Source organism: Mytilus trossulus, chromosome 11 (assembly GCF_036588685.1).
Source record: "Mytilus trossulus isolate FHL-02 chromosome 11, PNRI_Mtr1.1.1.hap1, whole genome shotgun sequence".
Lineage (NCBI taxonomy): Eukaryota > Metazoa > Mollusca > Bivalvia > Mytilida > Mytilidae > Mytilus > Mytilus trossulus.
In genome coordinates, this window is record NC_086383.1 from 43,754,689 (window position 1) to 43,772,179 (window position 17,491).

Consider the following 17,491-nt stretch of genomic DNA (forward strand, 5'->3'; position numbering starts at 1 on the left):
TTTAATAATAAAAAAAGGAACTTGATTTGCATAAGGGCATTATGAAAAATGTATACCAGTATCATGCAAATTGCAATCCGGTGTCTACATTAGAGGGACATGTAGTTTACCTTTATTTAATCTCATTAATACATTAATACACATGAAGATAAAAAAAATAAACTGAGTAAATCGCATTAAATCATAAAGGAGCTGGTCTGGATGTGTCGACAGGTTATAGATTCAAGATTTTCAAGATTTTATTTGAACACTCAGACACAGATACATGTGTAACATGAGGTCATACATAATAGCATTATATAAACATGACGAAGTAATTATGTGGTATCAATGACATAGTATAAAGATATAACAATAACATACAACATGTTTTTTTTTAACATTTTCAGAACATATTTGCAATGTTTTTGATAAATACAGAAAGACGTTTATACAGTTGTACATTACATATTGAAAGGAGACCTTCCATTTTTTTTATAATTAGGCTTCACTGTGTAATAGCTTGGCAGAAACTTTTCCTTTAATACAACAATATTTTGATAAGTACACTTAAATAGCAAATGAAATTCATCACCAATATTACTCTTACACAAAGTACATATTCTATCATGCCTCGGGATATTTTGCCATTTGCCTGTTTCTATTGGCAGACGCAGATTTGAACACCTAAAGTGTGTGATCCAAAGCCTATAATATTCGGGAAGTTTTAGCAGATATGTTTCTAAAGTAAAATCTTGTTTTAATATTGAGTAGAATTGACCTCGTGACGAATTTTCAATATTACTAATTAAACCACTGTTGTACAAATTGATCACAAAGTATCTGTTTTAAGTACATTTTATCACAGTAGCCTGTTTGATTGGCAAAAATATATCCAATGCCAGTATCGTTTAATATTGCTTCTATACAATTTACCCATTTAAAGGTGTATTTAGATTTAGGCCTTAAACCAAGCATCAGTCTATACAATAAACTGCATAGTTTTGATTCATTATTTACAATTTTACACCAATATATAATCATTCTAATTTTCACCTTTATTTCAAGAGGAAATCTACCCAATTATCCGTACACCATAAAATTAGGCGTAGTGTTTCTAACTTTCAGCGCCCTTTTGCAGAATTTCAAGTGAGTTTTTTCGATAATTTTCAGGTTTTCAAAGCCCCAAACTTCAGAACCATACAGTAAGATAGGTTCTATCATAGAATCAAAGAGTTTAAATTGTAGATCAATTGGTAAAGATTCATTCCGTATAATTTTGTAAATATAAAACAGTGCCTTTTGGGCTTGATCTACAAGTTTCTTTTTGGTATCAAAAAATGTACCATTATATTTAAAAATGACACCCAATTACGAATATGTATCAACAATTTCAAGTAAATCATTCTGCAGTGTAAATTTCAGATTTTGTTTAGTTTTCCTCTTGCTAAATACCATAACTTTGGTTTTCTTAACATTCACCTTCAATTTCCAATTTTCACAGTACAACTGGAAAATATATAAGGAATGTTGCAAGCCTTCTTTAGTTTCTGAAAAGATTACTGTATCATCAGCATACAGAATTACGAACAATTCAAAAAATATATGAAGTTCGTTTTCAAATTTTTCCTTTAAAAGTTCTAAAGGAATACCATCTAAATTTCTAAAATATTGTTCCAAATCGTTCAAGAAAATAGAAAATAAAAAAGGAGACAAGTTTTCCCCTTGCCTAACACCAATCAGACATGGAAAAAATTCTGATTGTTCACCATTATATTGAACACAAGATTTAATACCTTGATACATATTAAAGATAACTTTGAAACATTTCCCCTTGATTTCACTAAGATGTAGTTTTTGCCATAATCCAGTTCTTAAAACACTGTCAAATGTTATATATACATCACAGTGCCTATGCTTAACCGTTCATTCGAATACTCCATCCAAAGGAAACATGCAATCGGTACTAGGAATAAATCGTTAAATCTACAGGTAAAACAACTATGCTGGGATTTGAAGATCAAAGACCACGGAAATCATATCGTTTGTGAATTGAGTCCATATGAGCTTCTAAAGCTTATTGCACATTTATGTTACTGGACAGAGATAACCTTATGATTTATTTTATCTAATTGGGGAAGGTTGAAAGTTTGGAAGCGCATTTTGTTAATTACATGATATATTAGGAATTTCAATCCCGGATATTGGGAAGAATAATTTTTGTATTATTAAAATTTGTTTTGGCTTTTTTTTTGTACCTGAATTCATTTTTGTATTTTTTACTGTATTTTACTTTTTTGTTGTTGTGAAATTAAATAATAAAAATGTCATGACTACCTCGTACCCCATTCGTTCAAAATTTTACACCTGCAACATTGATATTTTACTACAGATTCCTCGGGGTAAAAACGTCCACGTTAACCGTCGTTTGGTCACACGAGAATGTTCATTTATTAAAAATGTTTGATGCAAACGAGGCTCGTCAATCTTTTCTCCTGTTTCGTTACAAGTAAAAATACATTTTACATTTTCTAACAATGCACAAATAGTGTTGTTATACTGCAATTTAACATTTACGCTTAAACGTAACGTCCTTTAACTTCCGTGTCATTAAATACCTTTTTGACTAAAATCGACAATATACGTGAACCGCATTGATGACCCCAAATTGAACTGTGACGTTAACAGCCATTTGAATGTAACCATACGCTCGCAACAGAAGCAAAATATCAGGACATCATAAACATATACAAAAAGAATAGTTAAGTACTTTGTTTTATCAGTATACATGCGTTTTGTTTATTAAAAAGGTCGCTTGCAAGATAATGCATTTCATCCTAGGAGTTTATGAGTAGATAGTGCCCTATTGGCCACCGGAATTCGGGAATGGTAACCAGTTGCTGCTCTTCGTGACGCATTTTCCATGGTACTGATCTTGAAATGTTGTTATAATTCGTATTTGATATAAAATTAGAAGATGTGTTATGATTGCATATGAGACAACTATCAACCAGAAACCAAAGAACCAAAGATAAACAACTATTATAAGTCATTGTACGTTCTTCAAAAAATCATAAATTAAGACAAAAGACAGCGATTTTTGCTACAAAATATTGTTATTCTCTTCTTTACTCATTATTACTTTTTTTAATGCACAAAATCCTAAAAAAAAATACTTCAAAAGTAAAAGGTACTGGTTATTTTTTAATGTAATACGAATAAAAACCGATATAGGATATATTCATAATATTGTCAATGTTTTTCAATTTTGCTATACATCAAAAGCGCAAATAAATAAAGACGTTAACATCAATGTACGCCCAATCCACCGTCAATACGAATAGATTCTCCATGTATCATTCCACTTTTATCACTCAAAAGAAACAATACAGTGTTTACTATATCTTCTCTGTCTGAAAAACGCAAATAGTCTTCATTTGAAAGTATGGACAACTTATATTCTAAGATATAATATATTAGATGTATTCACAGAATGATTTTTCTGACTTTGAAATCAGTATTTTCATTCAGGATAAGATTTATAACATACAATAAAAGCAATTTCGAAGAATCACAAAACCTAGTATTTCTAGAACTTTGTATGAAAGTTTAGTATGCTATATTTTGTCAAATCGCAAAGCTTAATTTTTGTATGGTAAATTTGCACCTAACCCTCTTCTTCGTGTATATAAGTGACATAAAACTAAGGTTGCAACTGCCTTTTAGATGCAAGCTTAAGCCCGTGGTGGTTTTGATGCTCTGGGTTTAATTTTATGCACGTTTTATTAGGAATAGTGTAAATTGAATTGGGCAAAAACATATGAGTATACAAGCCCTCAAGACACGCCAACATAATGACAATACACATGATTCATTCCAAACAGTTAGTAGAACTTTGATAATTTACATTTTACTCGAAAACAGACTGAAATTGTTTTAAATGTTCTTGACATGAGACTGATCTGATACCTCATGAAAACCGAATTATAGATTGTGTCTGATCTTTTGTGGCAATGTGTATGTTAATTTCATTTCAAAGTTTACTCAATTTTGATTTTTTTTAGATGATGGAGAATTTATTTTTGTTAAGCAAATGCATGTTGGCATTGAGGTCTTACGACTAACGTCATATTGCGATAATGTATAAAAAGTTGGAAAAAGAAGAATGAATTTATTTTCACTCAATACTCACCAGCAAATTTTCCGAGTGGCGTTAGTGATAAATTGGGCATGCTGTTAATATGGTCCTTGATTTTCAAGGTCATTTCAGTCCAAACAACCGTTGGATTTACGGAGTTAACTCTAATCTAAAATAAACATTTTTTTACATTTCAGAGGCGGACATAGAAGAGACCCATTATCAAATGTGAAAGGACATACGAAGGACAAGCCCAATACTTTCTTTTTGATCTATCAATATAGAAATATTAGATAATATATTTTGAAACTAGGATGGTTCGATTATCTTTTTTCAGAAAACCAAGGTCTGACGCTGAAGTTTTTACTTTCAATGAAAAGACCTGCGAGTTTCAGAAATGAATTCTTTACATACAATTGATTTAATAAAGCAATACAACTGGCATTTAAACCCAGGTAATGTACAATATCTTAGAGTAAAATGCAGAAAATCATAAAACTTTTGATCAACTAAATCGAAAATTGTGCATATTCTGGAAAACGCTGAATAATTATGTCCGTTTATTTCAAAGCAATGTAACACAGTGTCTAGTTGAAGCCTAAAAGTTTTTAAGTTAAAACAAGTCCCTTTTTTTAAATAGTGTGGTTTGATTTTTAAAGACGATAAAAGCAATTATATCGTTTCAAAACAATCTTTAAATCCCAATTGAAAATAGAAGATTTGCACACTAAACCACATACATTTTAACATAATCTGATTACATCTTACACTCCTCGTAGAAGAAATTATAACAGATAGTAGATCTATATCTATATCCAACACTATTTTAAATACTAAATACATGTACTTGAATAATTTAAGACAATGACTTTGCACACTTTGCAAACAAAATGTTTTTTCAGATTATAATTTGACTTTAAAACTGAAGAGAAAACTATAGCATTTCGGAATTGTCTTCCGATCTTTCAATTGTAGATATCTGTAGATTTCTTACACACCTTGTGAGGTCCAAGTTCGAGTGCCATGCATTTTGTTAACATGTCTAATGCGGACTTTGTGCAACTGTAAATACTCAGTTTTTCCATTGCAAACGTCGAACACAAACTTGAAATGAAGACAATGCTCCCACTGATGTTTTTCTCGATCATCATTTTTGCAACAACCTGTAAATTAATAGTATGTGACATGTAAAATATTCGACTTTTTTGTCTGGTTTTGTCTTTAGTCGTTTTTTTGTTTCTATCAACAATATGTGACATATAAACTATTCGACTTTTGTTTTGTTTCTTCTGGAACTGCAATCGATCTTATTGTACAGTTAAAATTCGTTGACTCTATAAATTTATGTGATATAATCTCTCAGATCTGTACTTAGTGTCTTTTGTTGTTGGGATATACAAGTACCTGGCCATGTCCACTCTACATGTATGTAGTATTTCTGTTTGTATCCATCTGATGAGTTCAGCCTTTTTCAACTGATTTTTATAGTTCGTTCCTTACATATATGTTGTACTGTTACACAATTGTCCCAGGTTAGGGGAGGGTTGGGCTCCCGCTAACATGTTTAACTGTAATATCTTCAATTTTTCACTTATTCTTACAACATTTGTATAAACTTCAAGATTATAAAAAAAGTTTTGTTCTAAAGTGAACATTGATTGGTTAAATATTTCTCAGTGTGTTTGAATTTGTTTGTTAGCTTTTTGGTCATGAATGTTTGTCTCTAATATTTTATTAACTGTGCATTTGTATTCAGATATCGCAGATCAAATTTATTCGTTCATTGTGTAATCATACGTTTTTTGATTGAGTTAAGTCTGCCAATTGATATTTTATCGTATGTTTTTCTATGTTGTGATGTTATGCTATTGTTTCAGAAAAAGGGAGAAGGTTTAGATCCATTAAAACGCCTAATCCCGCTGCAAATGTTTGCACCTGTCCTAAGTCAGGAATCTGATGTACAGTAGTTGTCGTTTGTTTATGTAATATATACGTGTTTCTCGTTTCTCGTTTTGTTTATATAGATTGCATTCAGGTCAGTGCGCACCACAGAGAGTCAAATCGTTAACAAGCATACCACTGCCACTGCCCAGCTTAAAGCATCTTCCGAACATTTGAAAGTCCCTACCATGTACTGGTTACCGAAATTACACAAAAAAACATTTAAATTCCGTTTCGTCTCCGCTTCGAGTAAGTGTTCTACTACTAATCTATCAGTGCTTCTAACCACCTCCCTTACTACTATCAAAGAACTGGTTGTTAACTTTTGTAATAAAGCTTATGAAAATAATGGTATTAATTATTTTTGGAGTGTTAAAAATTCTTTAGAGGTTTTAGATAAAATACATGCTTTCAATGGTCCTTACAATTCTGTTGACAGTTATGATTTTTCTACTCTGTACACTACACTTCCACACAATCTTATAAAGAAAAAGTTTTTGTATTTGATAAAATGGTCTTTCGAAAAATCTCATTGTAATTTTATTTGCTGTAACTCATTTAAGGCCTTTTTCTGTATCGAAAAAGGAAAGTATGCTAGATACACTTACTGGAAATGTGAGGATATGATTGAAGCTTTAAACTTTCTGCTTGATAACATTTATGTACGTTTCGGCGATAAAGTGTATCGTCAGGTAGTAGGTATTCCTATGGGCACCAACTGTGCCCCTTTAATAGCAGATTTATTTCTATATTGCTATGAATCTCAGTTTATGACCAAACTCAGTAAAGACCCATCATTGTTACATTTGGTTGATACATTCAAAAATACCTACCGTTATCTGGATGATATTTTTTCGTTGAATAATCCAGAGTTCTCTAAATATACTTCAGAAATTTACCCAAAACGAACTTACTTTAACTAAATCTAACATAAACAGCAGCAGTTGTCCTTTTCTAGATTTAGACATTTCAATTTCAAACGGGAAACTTCACACTAAAATTTACGACAAAAGAGACGATTTTTCATTTCCCTATTGTTAATTTTCCTTTTTTAGACGGCGATGTGCCTTTGGCTCCATCATACGGTGTTTATATATCGCAACTCGTTCGGTTTGCCCGTGTGTGTTCTGATGTCATAGATTTTAACGAACGTAATCAATGCATCACTGGTAAATTGTTGTGTCAGGGATTTCGATACCATAAATTACTTAAAACTTTTACTAAATTCTTTCATAGATACAAAGATTTGATTAGTAAATTTGGCTATACCTGTAGAAAGCTTATTAAAAATGGTATTTCACATCCTAAATTTTATGGTAATATTGTACTTAAAGCGAGGAAATCACTATGTGATCCTTGTAAACTCATCGAACCTTTAAACAAACTTATAAGTAAGGGTTATCGTACCAATATTGTAATTAGATCTATGAATATAGTTCACATTGGCACTAATATTGATTTTGTCATTAGCAAATTGAAACATAACTAAATTTCATTATCTTTTGAGGCGAGATGTATAGGGGACACAGCCACGTTAACTTTTATTTCTATAGAAGTCGCTCTTCACTATACTACTACCTGTCGATACATTTATTTTTGGCATTGCACAAATCATGTCTTCTTTGACTATTAATGACGTTAAAATACTAAATCCCTGTGATGTGTTTTAGTCGATTTTAGTCTCTGATGCATGATTTTTTACTATTAATTGGTTTTGGCTTTTAACTAGCTGTCAGTAACTGCGAGTACTCTCAAATCGTATTTTCTTGTTAATTCGACCTGTTGATACTGTTTTTAATGCTTTTTTGTCATTTTTTATTTATATGGATCTTGTCTGTATACCAGCTTTGATTATTTGTAATATCTTCAATGTTTCACTTATTCTTACAACATTTTTATAAACTTCAAGATTATAAAAAAACGGTTTTTTTCTAAAGTGAACATTGATTGGTTAAATATTTCTCAGTGTGTTTGAATTTGTTTGTTAGCCTTTTGGTCATGAATGTTTGTCTCTAATATTTAATTAACTGTGCATTTGTATTCAGATATCGCAGATCAAATTTATTCGTTCATTGTGTAATCATACGTTTTTTGATTGAGTTAAGTCTGCCAATTGATATTTTATCGTATGTTTTTCTATGTTGTGATGTTATGCTATTGTTTCAGAAAAAGGGAGAAGGTTTGGGCCCATTAAAACGTTTAATCCCGCTGCAAATGTTTGCACCTGTCCTAAGTCAGGAATCTGATGTACAGTAGTTGTCGTTTGTTTATGTAATATATACGTGTTTCTCGTTTCTCGTTTTGTTTATATAGATTAGACCGTTGGTTTTCCCGTTTGAATGGTTTTACACTAGTAATTTTGGGGCCCTTTATAGCTTGTTGTTCGGTGTGAGCCAAGGCTCCGTGTTGAAGGCCGTACTTTAACCTATAATGGTTTAATTTTTAAATTGTTATTTGGATGGAGAGTTGTCTCATTGGCACTCACACCACATCTTCCTATATCTATAGACCGTTGGTTTTCCCGTTTGAATGGTTTTACACAAGTAATTTTGGGACCCTTTATAGCTTGTTGTTCGGTGTGAGCCAAGGCTCCGTGTTGAAGGCCGTACTTAAACCTATAATGGTTTACTTTTAAAATTGTTATTTGGATGGAGAGTTGTCTCATTGGCACTCACACCACATCTTCCTATATCTATTAACGCCGCCACATTCTGTATGTATGTGCTGTCCCAAGTCATGAGCCTGTAATTCAGTCGTTGTCGTTTGTTGATGAGAATGCTCTTCAACTTCGTATTTTGTTTGGCCTTTTTAACATTTTTTTATTCGAGCGTCACTGATGAGTCTTTTGTAGACGAAAAGCGCGTCTGGCGCAAATATAAAATTTCAATCCAGGTATCTATGATGAGTTTATTTACATACTTGTTTTTCGTTCATTTTTTGTACATAAATTAGGCCGTTAGTTTTCTCGTTTGAATTGTTTACCATTTGTCATTTCGGGCCGTTTTTAGCTGACTATGCGGTATGGACTTTGCTCATTGTTGAAGGCCGTACGGTGACCAATAGTTGTTAATTTCTGTGCCATTTGGTCTCTTTTTGAGAGTTCTCTCGTTGGCAATCATACCACATCTTCTTTTTATATTGACCATATAAAGCCTTAAGACATGTCTACTGCTGAAACTACTTTTTAAAAATTCGTATTGACATGTACACACACCCGCGAGTGGGCACTGCATAGACTCTTTTCTCTTGCAAAAACTGAACAAAAATTATTGTTCACGCTTTTTTTTGTTGATAAAAAGGTACAAATTATTAGTAATATGTAAATGCTTATTGTTAAAATTGTATTTTGTCATCAGGCAAATCAGTCATCTGACTAATTTCAACCACACAAGTTTTTAACCGTAACAATAAATGGTCTAAAATGACAAACTTTGAAAGCAATTTAGAAAGATTTTTTAACAAATAAAATCAAAACACTAAATTTGAAGTAAAATAGTTTGGATTGCAGAAAAAAACCCTAACAAATGTGTACTGTCTTGAAGAAATAAAATATGAAACTGTATGAGAAATATGTAATACATAAGGCGATTGTAAAAAGAAGATTCTAAAAAAGTTTATCAGAAGTGCATATGTGATGTGAAGTTTAAAAATGTTCTAAAAATATAAGTGTTGCTGCGACAAACTCTTAATGAACTGCATAGATCAAAGCCAGAGAAGTTACGGAGGACAAGTTAAAAAGTTTAACGTAAGACAGATCCCTGTCCGATATCTATTTGACTACCACATATACAAGAAGGGCGACTTAGATACCCGTGTTTCAAAGGAGAGAACCAGTTTTAGTTTAACGTAGCGCTGAACATCCTTAAAGTCAGGAATAAATACAACTGTTTCTGGGTTTTCTGTGTGATTGTAAAAACTATAATTACCTGCGAAACGTTGAACCCGGCATTAAAATTAACATCCATCATTCTATAAAACAGTAAGAATGTATGGTTAACAATTTAAACAGCACACCGAATATGTATATAGAAACATGTGATCTAACTAAGAAATAAAAAAAATACGCAATTAACTTTAACAAAATATTTTAAATATCAGTATACGTTGTTTTTTTTCTTCAATAATCTCTTCTCCGCCTTCATCCCGTTTCTTAACACTGAAAACATCATCAAATATGATCGCCTCTAGGTTTTTGTGCACTGTTACTGCTTATTTAAAGCCATGAATTAAATAAAACAGATTTGCTTTAATTTACTTGATGTTTTATATCATATAATTATAGACTAAGTAGTTGATAATTCTTAAAGAATATACATGTCTGCATTTTAAAGACATACGGAATTACAGTTTAAAAAGCTATTTTCCTTATTATAGTTGATATGGTGTAATCAATTACATGTTAGATTTGATGGTCAGTTCTTAATCAGTTTAATGAGCTTTCATCTTGTTTAATGTGACACTTTATACGATACATTAGTAGCACAGTTGAACTGCAATAGCATTTACAAGTTCATCCAAATAATATAAGACCATTAATCAATGCCTTACATCAATTAAGATCATGCTTATAGCTCGATCTTGTGAGAAACTTTAGGTATTGGTCAGAGATGTTAGAGTAGTAGCTTGAAGTAACATGTTGTTTTATAGAGCTAGAATTTAGTAACGTATTTGTATTGGAAGTTATAAATATATTATATATATGTACTTTTATAAGTTTTAACATGTGAACATTAAGGAGACTTAATTCAATTCTAACAGTTTCTTTATGGTGGCATATATACAATAGCTAGTTCTCTATATTAACAGGCAAGATGCTGTTATCGTTCCCAAAATAATGACATGTAGTTCACCAACACAGACACACACAAGAAAGCCCCGTTATATTTACAACAAAGCTCTCTACGGCTAAACCTAAAAGGGTTCAATATATTGTCTATTCTGCTTTTTTATAAATTCAGATGATTCCACTAATTGCATATTTCTTGATTTGCTTTCAACATTGAAGCTAACAGTAAAAAAATTTGAAATACTAAAAAAAATCAAGGATATTGGTTACACTCCAGAGACGGGCAAAGAGCCTGTCCATCAATATCCACTTTCATCCGGTTGGTTTGTTCAGCATTTATTTATTTACAAGCAACCTTATTCTTTTAAACACGGTGTATATTGATTAATGCTGTCATGATAACATTTAAAAGTAGCTTTTCTTAAAAGTCATTATAAATATTTTACATTGTGATGTCATCCTTTCATGATCACCCCTGACTTAAATGGGAGGCAGGACATTTTAGCGAAAAATAAAAAAAAAACGACTAGGGGACAGTTTAGAGCAGGATTAATCCGTTCAAATGTATTTTCGAGATAGCCCATTTAGCGAAAACTTACCTGGTTGAATAATACTAACCATACTAAAGCCATGAACAGTAAATTATGCTTGCTTAATGTTTAAGTTGTTTGCATTTACACTTTCAAATTGGTTAATCATCGAAATAACTGCTGTTGAAACAAACAGAGGAAAGAAAAGTGTAATATGTTATGGCTACAGTTTATGAACCGAGGATGAACAGAATATTGAAAGATCAGGACATAGCATGGATACTATCATCAAATTGCAAACAACAACATATATTAATGAATGCGCACGTCACATTTGCAATTCTATCTACAGGATTATCAACTGTATCTCGGAAAAGTATAAAAGTTAGATATTCATATAAACTTCTGTATGCTCCAGTTGCTTGCAAAATTATATTCAAAATCCAGCGATTACATAACTATGTGGACCACATGTTACCTAAATCAATTAATCAGTGTTTACTTACTCAGTTAGTTCACCCTGTGGTGCAGTAAGAAAATTGTTCATTTTACACACACCAGCATTGTTAACCAATAAATCGATAGCCTCTAGTTTTTCTATTTCTTCTCGCGTCTTTTTCCAGTCCCGCAAATCTACTTGTAATGTAAGAATTTCAGGAACCTGAAAAATAAAAAAATATAAAAGGAGGTCGTCGTCGGATTTCCTCGAAACATTTTGGTAAAGGTATTGCTTGTAGACTTAAACTTACCCTGTGAAAAACCAATACACAGAAAATAGTATCATGGAAATACTCCAGTTTTGTCAATTTGATGGATTGATATTTCAACAAACAGTCTTTATTCTAATTGGTATTGTAGGCGAAAAGGGAGCAAATTTGAAAGTTTGTAATATTAACTCCTTGCTCATTTCGTTTCTTCGCTGAAGTGGGGTTTGAAACCTATCTACACAGCCGAATTTTGCAGGATAAACGTGGTATTAATGCGATAGAATTGATAACTAGTTTTATTCTGAACAGTTGTTCATTTTGTTTATATATATTTGTAACTCCAGGAACGTGTCCATCCCCCCAAACTAGTCCGATTCCCCTAAAACATGTCTAGCTGTTAAAGGGCGTCATAAAGTGTTCTTTTTATTAACGCCTAATCGTGTCATTTTTTAAAAACGACCAAACATGTCCATATGAAGCCAAACCGTCATCCTATTTAAAAGCCCAAAAACCACTTCAAGGTAGTTGGGCATCACCGGAGTACATTTGTATATAAGTACAAAAATATTAACTTAGTACAATGAATTAAACTGTACAAAACTAGTTTATTATCCACTGGACATTAAGCAATGAACATTCAAGAATTAATGTGTGTGTTGCGAATTAAACTTGCAATTATGTTTAATATAAACAACCGGCGTTGCACAAACTATACTAATAAATGACCACTGATATAGTGAACACTTGCAAGATGTATTATATTTGTTAAGTTTGAAGTACAATTAAAATTTAAAGCAATAATAATCATAAAAAAAACAACAACAAAAACCCTCTGCAAGTAAAATATATTGTTTTATTGTGCTATTATTTTCCTTATTGGTGTCTGTTTATTTGAAAGCAGAAGTCATTGATTTCAGCTTTCATTGTGGATAGTGCACCATGTCTTTTACACTTGTCTATACGTATCACTACACATTTCCTCCAAAAGTCTTTGGATTGCGGTTTGATGGCTTTTTTTTAAATCCTGCAACAAAAATCCGACGTCTTCAATCTTGTTCCCAATTATAGAATTGCCATAAACGTAATAGACTTCACTGAGGACATTTTACCCCTAACTGTTTTGAGACGTTCTTGTGTTTTAAAGGGAACACATTTTGGCGAAAAAAAATTATCAGACACGTTTGGGGGACATAAAATCGGACACATGTAGGCGATTTGTTTTTTTAAAGACACGTTTGGGCGAAATAGAAACGTTTTGGAGACTCAGAAACATTTGAGGGATCAAAAACTTGTCGATTTCGTACTTGTTATGTATTTTACATGTTATTTTTTCCTCAAGGACACAATTTTCTAAAATCTTCACGACGTCATCATACATCCTTCGAAAATAGAAGTTTAGCTATACAATATGTTGAGCTTTAATTCGGCTATAGTCTATAAGTTGTAAATAAATTTGACAAACACCATCAGCACCAAATTGCCATTCACATTCTTAAAGTACAACTAGAACATGAATATGTTTATTGAGTTGGTTAAATTAACAATCTAAGACATTGGATGCCGTTTGCCATAGCTTGAATTCAAAATAAATACATGTAACAAATGTAGTAAATTTCAAGTATATAGTAAAATCAGCAGTCATATTTCGTTTTGACGAGGATGTTCTCTTTTCGATTCCATCATCTTTTGTTGGTTCATACTGTCATATACGTTAGTGAGCACTTTGATGTTTTATATGATGTTAAAGAAATTTCTATGCAATTTGTTTAATAGTACTATATACATTCATTATAGATACGTACCAGGATTAAAATTTTGTACGCTTGACGTGCGTTTCGTCTAATAAAGACTCATCAGTGACGCTTGTATTTTGAAGACCTCAAATTCCGAAAGGTTTTGACAATTACAGACTTATGACATGATATTTTTGTAAAACGATTGTCATTGATGTAATTTGTAACTGACTATCATATTTTTGGCTCTGGAATGCGGGTATTACAACATACAACTTCCCACTAGTGTTCCCGGACCGTCAATCCCAGTTCCAAGTAATGATACGCATCTCGACGGAAGAATCTCTACCTAATTTAAACTGCACGTGACGACATGTATTTATACATCTTGACCACCCAAGCAGACACCTTCCAGCAATAGTTGTAAGGGCTCCTTTGCAGTGTAGTCAGCCTTAATAGTCTCACACATGTATTATACTAACTCAAACGTCCCAATCAGACACAACATAAGGTTGAACTTGTACGCTCGAATACAATGTTCACTTCCTCATAATGAATCGTTATTGGCCAACGAGAATTTCGGCATTCTCATCGTAATGTACAAGATCTTTTCCAATATCTTGAAAGCTTTAATATTTCAAACTGAAAATGTAGAAATGTTTTAACTGAATATTTCAATACTTTATTTAAATTTTGTTTAAACGTCCTGTTTTTGTTCAATCAAATTAAAACTATCATGTATTAAGAAATTGTGAGCTAATATCTTTACTTGCCTCTTCCTTCAGACTGTCCAGCTCATCTTTGAGTATACTCAGAGCATATGTTTTAGCACCGCATTCCACTAGTCGTTTTGCAATGGCACGACCAATACCTTAAACATCGAAAAAGTAAGGTATTGATATGAGGAGATGTATTATCGCAAATGGGACAACTATCCACCACATTCCATAGATTTAAACAGCTACAGTTCGCTTAGACCTTCAACAATGACAACAAAACAAAACCGTATAGTAGGCTAGTAAGGTCCTGGCATGACAAATTGTGAAATATTTCACATAACAAAATCAGCGCTTTGATTAAATCTATTAACATTGCACGACTAACAAGTATGATAGAAATCAACCAACGAAAAATAATAGATTACAGGCTCCTGGGTTGGAACATGACAATACAACACGTGACAGGAGTTAAATATGTATGTGAGCTTTCAATCCTCCCTTGGCCTGACACAGAGGTGCCATTCTAGTAAAAATATCGAATACTAGTAAACTGTCAAACTATTTAAAAAGGCTTGATCCTTTACCAGTATAAAGCACAAAAAAAACCCCCAATACCATGCAGTATACCAGTCTATGAGTTCTCCCAATCAGAGACATTTATATGTCTCTGTCCTAATAACTGGATAGCAATATATGTTTCGGTTTGCTTTACACTGATGGAAATGAAATTAGTATATTAATATTAAGTAATGCTCTTAAAGACAATATTCAAATCTTACTACAACTATTACATGTATTATGTTAAAACCTTCAAGAATTAGTTTACTAGTATTTAAAGGACCAATAAGTTGGATCACCGTTGTAATTAGAATGTGATATTCCGCGTTGATATTTGGTATATGGATTTTTATGAAAAAATAATAAGAGCTGAAAGACGAGCACAAATTAAAGACATGAGTAAATTTGATATTCTAGCAATGATTGATAGTAGCCAAGTGGAGAAGACACATTTAAAACTTTGCAAATATGTACTGGGGCTTAGTAAACAATCTGTCAATATAGCTGCAAGAGCAGAACTAGCTCAGTATCCAATAGATGTCATTATTAAAGTACAATCATTGAAGTACTTAGCATTAATTTCTAGTAATGAAAATAAACCTTTATTATATGATGCTTTCTGTTTATCTAAATGGCTTAACACTAACGGTATATTTTCATGGTTCTCATATGTAGAAAATATAGCCAATGTAAATAAATTAGACATAAATAAAATACAGGATACAAACTATAAACAAGAGAAGAGTTCATTCTCCAAAAATATTAAAAAAGAACTAAAAGATAGCTTTGAAAATATTTTCTTTGAAAAATTAAAATTAACTAATGAAACCAGTAAAATATTCCTGTACAGTTAAATAAAAACAAAATATGAAATAGACAAATATATTTCTGAAAATAGTTTTGAAAATAGAAAATTATTATGTAAAATGCGAGTAAGTGACCATTTCTTGGAAATAGAGAGGGGTAGATATAAAAGAATTCAAAGAGAAAATAGAATATGTAAACATTGTAATATAAATGCGGTTGAGGATGAAACCAGCTTTTTCTTAAAATGTAAAATTAATAAATCTTTATGTAATCAGCTTGAAAAAGATATAAATGATATATGTCCAGAATACTTTAAATTGTTTGAAACAGATAGATTATAATTAATTCTATCTTCATTTGATATGATGCAGCTTACTGTTCCGTTCATTAAAACGTAATTTGCACTGAGGGGAGTGGACACAACGCCTGCATAAATATTACTGTTTTACCACTTTATATATGATGTTTGATATGCTAATTTTTCCATTGTGTATATTGTATTGTATTGTTTGTATATGCCTTCAACCCCAAGGGGTATAAATGTGCATTTCATGAATAAAGATATTCAGGTTTCTACAGTAACATTGAACCTTTCAATCTAAATATTTGTATCCAAAAAGAATTTAGTAAAGGTTTTGAGTTACTTAAGGCTGATCGAACGTTCAAGATCTAAGCATAAGGTGATGTCACCTAGAATGAAAGCTTCACATGTTCAATATGCTCCCGAGGGCAGACGAGGCAATGTTTATATCGACGAAGAAGGTAGGCGGATTTATAGAACATCTGGGAAAAGTGGAAATTCAAAACTGTACGTTGTTATGGATGATGGAGAATTGAAACGCGGAGAACGACCGGATAAAATTCTTTCATTACGACAATAAAATATTTGATTTGATTTATTAATCTTACCTCTCCCAGAACCTGTAACCAAGGCTGTTTTTCCATCTAGACGGATTTCCATTGCAATTAAAAACTATTTATAACCAGTGTCAATTTAAGTAGTTCACTAGTTTAAATATCAACACATACTACATGTAATATAGATAGTGTAGTCACAGTGCAAAAATACATTACGTTTTTATCTGGTGCACACACTTATACATTTGATATAATAGTAAATTGTGTATGTGAAAGGTTGTATAGGGTATACGTCCGTTCTCTTTTCATCCGTTTCGTTTTATTGCGTGCATCCATGTTTTAACAAAATTAACATGATTAAGTCGTTTTTCGTCTATGAAGATCGACATACTATAAGTCTTCAAGTGAATAGCAGTGCGTTATCGGATAGATATAATAGCATAATCTATCATGGTTATCGTATCCGTGATTTTAAATATTTTTTGTTTATATAAAGCAAGGTCTGGATGTGGTTTACAGACTACAATATAATAAACCAAGAGTAAAGAAATAGGGAGAAAAAAAATAGAAACAAAAAGGCAAAAAAATGGAATAGATAGAAATAGGGTGCTGATATGTAAAGAATAAAGAATTTTGGGCAAAATGAAAAAAATAGAGAAAATGGACTATAATAGTAAAGAATATAGAAGGGACGACTATCCCCTTCATACCATCATACTGGTCAGATTTTAATAT

The 17,491-nt window shown here is 31.9% G+C and overlaps 1 protein-coding gene across 2 annotated transcripts; it reads right to left on the bottom strand.

Moving 5' to 3' along the window:
* Nucleotides 1-221: 221 nt before the first annotated feature.
* Nucleotides 222-17,075, bottom strand: LOC134691154 (D-erythrulose reductase-like). 2 transcript variants are annotated; one of them, XM_063551441.1, is made up of 7 exons: nucleotides 16,808-17,072; nucleotides 14,588-14,685; nucleotides 11,881-12,035; nucleotides 9,985-10,027; nucleotides 5,116-5,280; nucleotides 4,172-4,286; nucleotides 222-3,392 (listed from the first exon to the last, which is right to left on the bottom strand). In XM_063551441.1, exons 1-7 carry the CDS (start codon nucleotides 16,857-16,859, stop codon nucleotides 3,289-3,291), a joined length of 732 nt encoding a protein of 243 aa, XP_063407511.1. In that variant the 5' UTR covers nucleotides 16,860-17,072; the 3' UTR covers nucleotides 222-3,288. The 2 variants fall into 2 exon arrangements, with proteins under 2 accessions (XP_063407511.1, XP_063407512.1); XM_063551442.1 differs by lacking the exon at nucleotides 14,588-14,685 and having other exon boundaries at nucleotides 16,808-17,075.
* Nucleotides 17,076-17,491: the final 416 nt, after the last annotated feature.